The sequence below is a fragment of the Ambystoma mexicanum genome, chromosome 9 (assembly GCF_040938575.1).
Source record: "Ambystoma mexicanum isolate Mex_15411 chromosome 9, UKY_AmexF1_1, whole genome shotgun sequence".
NCBI classification, from domain to species: domain Eukaryota; kingdom Metazoa; phylum Chordata; class Amphibia; order Caudata; family Ambystomatidae; genus Ambystoma; species Ambystoma mexicanum.
Window position 1 is genome coordinate 707,326,570 of NC_090931.1, and position 9,801 is coordinate 707,336,370.

Sequence of the window (9,801 nt, forward strand, 5' to 3'; positions counted from 1 at the left end):
TCCAATATGAAAGGGAGCAGCTTTACACCTGCCATTATGCAGGTAGTGTGGCGTCGCTTTTCTATAAGTCTGATTTCTGCTCAGCAGCCAAAAGGTTTGGCAGAGAAAACGATGCTGGCTAAGAGAGAGCATGTGGTCACATTCTCTTGGGTGCTACACCAACATGAGTCTACCTCCCACAGTACCCCAGAAAGATCCTGGTGCCAACTGCCAAAATGCATAAGTGTGACTTTATTTGCGCGATATGCCTGCTGGTAAAAGGACGGCACCAAACGGTATATTGATCCAGGGCGGCATTCTCCCCACGTTCGTTCCATAGCACGATTAAGCTTTAGGCCACTGACAAACGTGACGAAAGGAGCGTTAGACTGTTTCCTTGTTTTTCCAGGTTTCAGAACGTAAATCATTACCATTTTCTTCTAGTGCCCTTTGCTGTCTTTTGTTCCTGCCTTGGGGCCTTGTCTTCTTCATGCAGTACCCCCTCCTTGCCTCATCACATTGCCCTCGCCAATGTGATATCTCATAACATAACATGGAGGAACCTAACACATTGGTACTGTATTTATTTAATACAACAGTCGATTCATGTGATCTGTTGTTATTCTTGAGCTGTTTGGGATTCCTTTCAGAACTGGAATTAAGTCTCTTGACTGTCTCACAAAATAGCACCTTACAATAGAGAAAGGGCCTGATTTACAGAAGGTTTTGCTTGGCCCATAAAGAATTTGTGCAAATGAAAAGGCTCTGTGCGTTTTCACAAAACTACATCCACTGATATACAGATCGGCCTCTGCGCAGGTTCACAGCTCTGGGTGCCATGTCCGCGCTCCCTGTGCGAGGCCTGTGGGAACGTCCAGTGCACAGACCAAGAGAGGGTCAGAATATGCAAACGGACTCATTAAAGTAGAGAAATGAGGGATAACATGGGCATGAGGGGAGGCGCCGTGCAAATGGCCAATTAATTATTTGTCCTGATTGTTGAGTTTGGTATTTAATGGGTTCTTACATCCTTGTAGGCCTTTTTTAGCATCCATATGCTAGTTTAAGCTAGTTATAGAGTGGCTTATTTATATATGAATGATAAGTGGGTGTGGCAATGATGATGATTTTACTGTGCAGAATGCGCTATTTTTGTGTTTTTATAGAAACATTCCCTTTTCATGGAAATATGTATGTGTTCATGATTTTTCTCTCTCTATGAGCTTTTATGGATTGTTTCATCCAAAGAACGTAATATGAGAGATGATGCAATTCTCATTAATTACACAGATCTGATTGTCAAACAAGAAAGCTACCAGTATATATTTTTCAATGTGTATTGTACATTTTGGTGTTCGTCTAATTGGTATTATACTTGGTAATATTCAAAAGTGAATTCAAGACTAAATAATGAGAGCAATAGCTCAGGAAGAGTACATCAGAAACAAACTATCATGCAATAACGTCAGCAATCAGTCTGTGTTCGTAAAGAGGGAAAGTATTGAAAAAACACATTCCTCCCAAGCATACTCATTTTAACATAAGTGTTGTAATACATATGCATTAATTGTACGGAAAATGTTTTTGTATCTATATGAGTCCACTTTTTAAATTTTTCACTTATATTGTGCATTGTATGACTTAAAGATTTTATGTTGAATAAATGTTTTTGACTGACTGACTGTAATACATATCAACCGGCTACACAACTAACATAGTAATAATAAATATAACAACATTTTAGATTTCCCATTCCAGACAGACAAATTAGACAAGAGAGCACATCTTTTTCCTTTATGCTATGTGTCTAAACATTCATGACCTGCCAGAATTTCAACGTGTTAACAATCGGGAAAACAACCCGCCTCCACTCAGCAGCTATGCGCTATAACCCCCTGTAAGTGAAACATAAAGTAAAATCCGACAAAAGGAGGAACGTCCTCAATGTGACTACCAGTTAAAAAAGAAAACAGTGCTATACATTGTCTACGTAGTGCTGCAGCATGCCCCCTTTTGTTGAAGGGCAATGAAAGAGCAACGTGTGTGTATAAAAGGATGGTAGCCTGAGTGCAATCAGACATCACAGGCTCTGTCGGACACCAGCCAACATGGGAAAGGTAAGGTTACATTTGTGGGAGGTCTTTGGCCAGGATTTTGGGAATGAGTCATTACTTCTATCCAGTGGGTGCCATGCTGCTCTCCTGCTGCATTTCTCTTGCAACTCTGACCCATATGGCCTGGTTGCCCTTGTTGGAGGACTGAGAAACTAAAGGGTGAAAGGAGAGGGATGATGGATAGGGATAACATATTCCTCTCCCACTGATGATAGAGAGAAGCGGGGCACTGGAGCAGCATCTCTGCTCTCCCCTGAGAGGATGAACTGAGATGTGAATACATTGTATTTTATACCACTAACCTCTATATGATTGGAGTATTTTCCATCTGTTCAAAATAATGGACATCAGCGGTTAAATTACCATACATTTGCGTAAAATGCAATTTCTACATGAGTAATTGCATAAGCAACAGTGGAAACGCAGAGTGAAGGAATTTTCACCAGCACTGATGTGATGCCGCATACACACATGTCTCTGGGGCAGGGATTGAAATTAAGATTGGATTCACATGAGCTAGAAGCAGATCCCAAGAATCCAGGATAACCAGTGACCAAGAGCTAGCCCTAGTGAACAAGAAGCTCGTAGACAGCGTTCCACAAATCTAACTTCCACATGAGATTCAAACCTATCATGTTGTACTTTGTTTATGATCCCCTGTGCTTTAAATGTCTTAGATGTCCTAATGTGTATTTATTAATTGCCCCAAAAGCACAGAGGTAAAATCACATGGCCTAGGGAGCCACATGTAGCTCCTGGTAACTGTTGGTGTCAAACTAACCTGGCTCGTCAAGGCTACCAGCAGGAACTAAACAGCCCCCAGCTCCCCTGAATGTTGAACCCTGCTTGTGCGTGCATAACGTCCATTTGTGGATGCACCAATATATGGTAATCCATACACATGATGTGAGAACCTGGGCATTTGATGGCAATACCTGACATTGTATCTGCGTGCCTGGGCATAAGCAGGCAAAAGTGGCAACCCTAAAATGGTCAGCTTTGCCAATACTTGTCTCTGTATTTCTTTGGTGGAAGAGCCACGCAGTAGGTAGATAAGGATCACGCACCAACATGAACCATCACTCCTGCACTGTGATTATAGACAGGGAGTGGGAAGGGTGTTATGTGGGCGTGCAAGATAAGCAGCAACCACGTTTTGATATATTCTGCTGCCATATCAATGTGATGTCAACATCGGGGTTCAGGGCCCTCAGAGGGTGCCATGTAGCTATTTTTTAACCGTGACACACTTGGAGTTCAGCGTGGGAAGCATTGCTGTTACAGACAGAAATCCTTCTGCATTTCAATATATATTTTACAAATGCGTCGCTGAAGATCCAATAGAAGACTGATGGGAACAGTTAGAAAGTTGACCTTTGGTTGACAAACGCATGGACGCTTCTAAATAGTAGAATCTCTGAAAGTCCCATCTGATAAGAGAGGATCATGTGACTTCTTCCATTTTGTAAGGATTATAACTAAACGCGTGAGGGATGGACTAATAGTGCACATTTGACCTGCATGAGAGGGCCAGAGCTATTAACATAAAGGAAACATCATGCAGTTATTAGCATGTAATAAAAGCTTTTAGGCAAGAAAGGACTACATATATATATTCCATGTGTATGGGTGGGGACTCCCCGAGCATGCCATGCACACCACTGAGGTGTCAATAATGCACTGACTGTGTAAACGTCCCTCTCCACAGATCATCTTCTACGAGGACAGGAACTTCGGGGGCCGCTCCTATGAGTGCAGCTCTGACTGCGCGGACCTGCACTCCTACTTCAACCGCTGCAACTCACTCAGAGTGGAAAGCGGAAACTGGATGCTCTATGAGCACCCCAACTACAGGGGTCATCAGGACTACCTGAGAAGGGGGGAGTACCCCGATTACCAGCGATGGATGGGCTACAACGACTCCATCCGCTCCTGCCGCATGATCCCAGAGGTAGGTCCTGCATTTTGACATCATTGAGATCGGGGGTTTTCTGCCAAAGTCACTTTAAAAAACATTTTCCATCCATGCATTACTGCGGGTACAGAGCCATTATTCTCAGTGTGACCTCTCTAGATATTTAACATCGTAAAAGTGGTTTTCAAAGACATGTGGGATTTTCTAAAAGAAATATGTGATGGCATCTTGTATAAGAAAAACAAATCAAAAACCATATCACACTGATATGATTTATCAGACATGAGTACACGTGCCCCATAGATTTATGGAGCTAATTTTTAAAGTCCCCATAATTACGCGCACAGGATCTGTTATGTTTACACTTTTGTGTAAGCAGGTCCACGCCATATCATTTCCAAAATTAGCATGTCAGAGTGCAAAAATGTATTGTAAAATAGAGTTGTATTAGCCTTTATGCCGCAACTTTGCACTCCGCTTTGTAAACTAAGTGAACGCTGCCTTACATTTATGCCTGGAAGGCAGCATTTACAATTGATTCCTATGGGATCCGCCTGCTTTTTGCTGGTGTAAAAAGCAAGCAAATTCCATAGGAATCAGCAATATATACTCCAGCATGAAAATGGGATGCTGGCATAAATGCTGGAGTATTTGTATGGCAGAGAGGAAAGGGCAGGGAGAACGGCCTGTGCCACCTCTCAAACTTGTAAATTAATGAAATTGAGGCATAACATAAATTCAGTGCTTAAAAATCGTATGCATGACTTTTATGGATTAAATGCATGTTACTGGCCGTGGAAGTTCACTGCAGTGGTCATTAACCGTTTTGGATTAGTGCAGTTTTGGAAATAACTGATGTACAATGGTTTATTGTCTAATCTCATGGTAATATCCCTTAACATCCCATCCTCAGGGCCTGTGTATGAATAAATGCCATCCCACTTGAAGTGCCATTTTCGTGACTCTATCCCATATAGTGGAGCCAGAAGTCTTGATGTTAGTAAATAACTAATGCCCTCTGCTGTCTCCTTGCTGGTGGCATCATAGGCTGCCTTCTGGAATTGCATTAATTTAACATTGGCTCTGCCAATCCTGCAATCTATTGTATTTAGTAGTGTCGCTTCTAATCAGAACACGTCCATGGATCAAATGACAAGAGAGTACCATTATATCCTACCCAACCACCCACCACTATACTATATATGCTTAGGATGTGGTACATGGTTTCCAAATGTGTGTGGAGAAGTGATGAATCTGTCTGTACCATATTGAACTCTGCCCTTTATGCCTCCATAATCCTCTTGCTGACCTCATATAGACTGAGATAAAGCACTTCTGGCTGACACTGGATATCACAATAATGATAATTCATGTAAACCTTCTTAAAAAAAGCTGCACTTAATTACTTAGGAATTTACTGTTTATTGAAATGGTGAAACTAACTTTGAGAACCTGTCTGCATTCCTTTAGTCAAAAATAGATTACATGTGTTTAGGAAACATTAGACAAGTCTGAAGTGCCTCTTGCACTCAGTAAAATGTGACAATACACATTGTATAGCTATTGTACATTTCTAGAAAACATATGTGATATAACAATTTTGAAAGACAGAGACTGTACTCACGGCGGTCTGGGATGAAATGTTGCAGGCAGGAGATGCCGGGAAACTCTCTATGCTTGTAATGCTCGATCTCTCAGCTGCATTTGATAAGGTGGATCATAGTATTTTGCTAGATCACCTAAAAAACCTAATCAATATGGGTCCCGGGGCACTCCAATGGTTTACATCTTTTCTTACCGACCGCCAGCAAAGTATTCGAGTAGAGGGATTTCTCTCAGAAATACTTTCTCAGTGCTGTGGGGTGCCTCAGGGATCGGCTCTCTCCCCACTTTTGTTTAATATTTACCTCCATGCTTTGATGAACATCTTCGAAAAATATAATCTCAGGTTTCACTCTTATGCCGATGATACTCAGCTGTACATCAGACTTGATGATGTAGAGGATGCTCTTACTGTGGTTACTAGTCGTCTAGACAAGATAAGCACAAAGATGGAGGAAAATTGGCTGCAATTGAACCCAAAAAAAATAGAGGTGATCCTGTTTGGGCCTAAACATCTCCTTGCAGGAGGAAAATGTCCCCCTCCTCAATTTTTGGGGGCTGGCCTAAAATATTCCACCAAGGTCAAGAATTTGGGCTGTATTTGGCAGAGTGACCTGGGATGTAACGCCCAGGTCTCAGCCAAGGTACAGTCCGTATTCTATAACATCCGCCTCCTGCACCAAGCTCTACCCTACGTGCCTAAAGTAGATTGTGCCGTAGTGGTGGGAGCACTGGTTAATTCAAATCTCGATTACTGCAATGGTCTTCTGGCCGGAGCACCAAGTAATCAAATTCATTGTCTCAGAAGGCACAAAATGCTGGAATCAGACTGGTCTTTGGTGTACCTAAAAATACCCATATATCCGGTCTTCATCGATCACTACACTGGTTGACAGTCGAAGATCGTATTAAATTTAAGACCGGTTGTTTGGTTTATCGATGTCTGCACGGCATGGCACCAGCATATCTAACAGACAAATTGAGACGATATCAACCTACTCGCACTCTTAGGTCAGAGGATCACTTCCTTCTTGTAATTCCTAGGATGAAGTATAGATCTAGGGGAGATCAGTGTTTTTCGGTGCCTGGGCCTAGATTGTGGACTAGTCTTCCGCTATCTCTGAGACAAGCCAACTCCCTGATGACCTTTAGAGCAGGTCTAAAAACTCATCTCTTTAAATAAATCTGTGATCCTGATTATTTTTTTTTTTTTGTATCGTGTCATCTACCTAGTTGGTCATTCTGGCCTTCCGAGTGTCATCTCTTCGTTCCATCTGCGCCAGAATACGATTTCGTTTGTTGTGTGCACGTTTATAAATGCTTCAAAATTCAAAAGTGTGTCTGTCTGGTTGTCCTCTATAGAAATGAAGGGGGAACTATCTAAAGGGACACAAAGGGGTTTAACAGGGTAAGCATTTATTGCAGAATCTAATGGGGTGGTTTCCTTTTCCTTTTTGGGGTGGATTAAATCAAGACAAATGCATATGTTGGTCAATTTAAAGTTGCTTATGTGCAGCTGGTGGTGGATGAAATTGGAACTAATGCTTATTTTCCTTAATGAGCAATCATAATAACAAAAGCCATACATTTGCTAAACTAACTATCATTGTTGGAGACTAACCATCTTCTAGGCAAAAGGCAATCTTGATTTCATCCTAAGTATAGTACAGAAACGGCTGTACTCTATTTAAAAATGCAAATAGACACCATCCGTGACTGCAATAAATTAGCCATCCCCTCTTACTTGATCTCTCTACGGCTTTTGACCTTGTTGATCACAATATGCTCTGCCAACACCTTAGCCAGCACTTCCATTTCTCCCTGGAAGCCACCCTGTGGATCAAATCCTTTCTTAGTGATCAGACCACACATGTGTTCGTAGGGGAAATGCAGCTGATGCCATCCCTGCTCTGCGTGGCGTGCCACAAGGATCTTTTCTCTCGCCCTCTCTCTACAACATCTACACACAACCACTTTATGATCTACTTGATGCGAGAGGGATCATTTATACCAACTTCGCTGATGACACACACATTTGTATCCCTTCCATGGGTGATCATTACGCTGATATACTAAAAATTAATGCAGTTTATAGTACAATGCAGAATTGGATGGCTATGCATAACTTGTGTCTTAATGGCTAAAAAAACAAGCTTTGCATCATTGGCTCCGCACATCATTTTAGGCACTTAGATACCACCTTCTCCTCTTTTTGTATTGATGGCACGTCCACTGGTAGTACATTTGGAAGTGGATCTATCCGTGTCTAGACAAATTAATGCCATAGCATCGTCCACTGCCTGCACAGCCAGACTTATCCCCCTGGGTAGACAGCTCCTTTCTCTGAGCAAATGTCTCACACTCGCAAGAGCACTGATCCTCTCAAGACATGATTACTGTAACATGCTACGTATGGGTACATCGACAGCTAAACTTTCCACACTCCAAATGGTTCAAAATAAAGCACTACGGTCTGCCCTTGGTCTCAAACGCTCTGACAACATCTCAGCCACCAGACGCGACTCAAACGGGCTCCCTATCAAAGCATAGGGTTGAATTTAAAACCCTTTCTATGGCCCACCACTACGTATACCATGAGGCCCCCTTATACCTCAACAATTACTTAATCCAAACCGCCCACGTGCATGCACTTAGATCTAGCTCAAGCATCTTGCTGCACACACCTTGGTACAAGTTCAAAAGAGCAGGTGAGTCAGCTTCTGCATCACGACTCCCACACTCTGGTAATCACTGCCCCATATCATCAGAAATTAACAATTGTTCTCCACCTTCAAAAAACTAGTTAAGACTGTGTTGTTTGACAAATATGAGTAACTGCTGCCAGTGGCCTCTGGCCCAGGCAAATACTATGTATGTATTCTGCTATCTGCTGTCTGCGACCAGTGGCCCTGGCTATTACTATGTATACTGCTCTCCTCACCCATGTACTGCACTAACGACATGACACCCTTTAGTCTGGGCATTTAAAAAATGTAAAAAATAAAAAATAAATAAAAGCTCACAATGCACCAAACATTAGTACAAGTAATCCAGGACACCTAATAGAAGGACATCTGGGAAATTAGTTTTAGCAACACTCAAGAAGTACACATCCCCACAGAGGCAGACAGGGCAACAGAGACTGTTGAAAAACACCATCAAAGTATTAAAACAAAAGCAAGCAGACAGGTAGCACTGAGACAGCAAGACACACCAAGCCTGTCATTCAATCATCACGCCACTGAAGACAGAATCTACTTTTAGGAAGTCGTCTGATGCTCAACGTAGAGAGGCAGCCAGGGCAGCAGAGCAGAGACAGTTGAACAACCCCATCAAAGACTTCAAGCACAGGCAGTCAGACAGACAGCAGTGAGGCAGCAAGACACATCAGAACAGAGGCAAGCCAGACAACAAGTTGCATTAATATGTTAATACAGGAATTCTAGAGTTTGAAATCGCACATATGATTTACTCTTCCATATTTCTCTTTCCTTCCATTATTCCAGTATCGCGGCATATTCAGGATCAGGCTGTACGAGAGAAGTGACTTTGGAGGCCAGATGATGGACTTCACAGATGACTGCCCCAATGTTTACGACAGGTTCCACTTCAATGACATCCACTCCTGCAATGTGTTTGATGGCCACTGGATCTTCTATGATGAGCCCAACTACAGAGGACGTCAGTACTACCTGAGACCCGGAGAGTACAAGAGATACAGCGACTGGGGAGCCATGAGCCCCAGGATTGGATCTTTCAGAAGAATGGGATTTTTCTAAAACACTTCACATGCCTATGTTTTGTATGGCATTATAATGTATCTATACAACTTAGATAAAATGTATTGGCTTCCAATTGTCCTTGTCTTCTTTGAGAAAGCTCACAAGTCGGTTGGCAAATCCTATGACAAGCTAGATATTGCTCCATTTCAGCATGGAGCGTTTGAAGAGTTCACAACTTTGGTGGCTTACACTATTTGGAATGTCAATAGATAATATGAGTCAGACATTTTGTTTCTTATACTGGAGCAAATACTGCTGGGTTCACTTGTTAACTTGTTCTCTAGATATCTCTGCTTTTCCTCAGTAGGTCTAAGGATGCCAGTTATCATGATCCTGCCCCTCCCCTAGCACAGATATTCTATCAGAATTCAATTCTCATTTGACTCTTCTAAGCTCCAATCCTGGAATA

General features: G+C 42.2%; 1 protein-coding gene across 1 annotated transcript; it reads left to right on the forward strand.

Moving 5' to 3' along the window:
• Positions 1-2,087: 2,087 nt before the first annotated feature.
• Positions 2,088-9,389, forward strand: LOC138489706 (gamma-crystallin-1-like). The gene is made up of 3 exons (XM_069617351.1): positions 2,088-2,096; positions 3,802-4,044; positions 9,117-9,389. Exons 1-3 carry the CDS (start codon positions 2,088-2,090, stop codon positions 9,387-9,389), a joined length of 525 nt encoding a protein of 174 aa, XP_069473452.1.
• The last annotated feature ends 412 nt before the right edge of the window (positions 9,390-9,801 follow it).

Coding starts and splice junctions, on each gene's coding strand:
- LOC138489706 (XM_069617351.1), top strand. Junction 4,045..9,116: donor CCTGCCGCATGATCCCAGAG/GTAGGTCCTGCA, acceptor CCATTATTCCAG/TATCGCGGCATATTCAGGAT.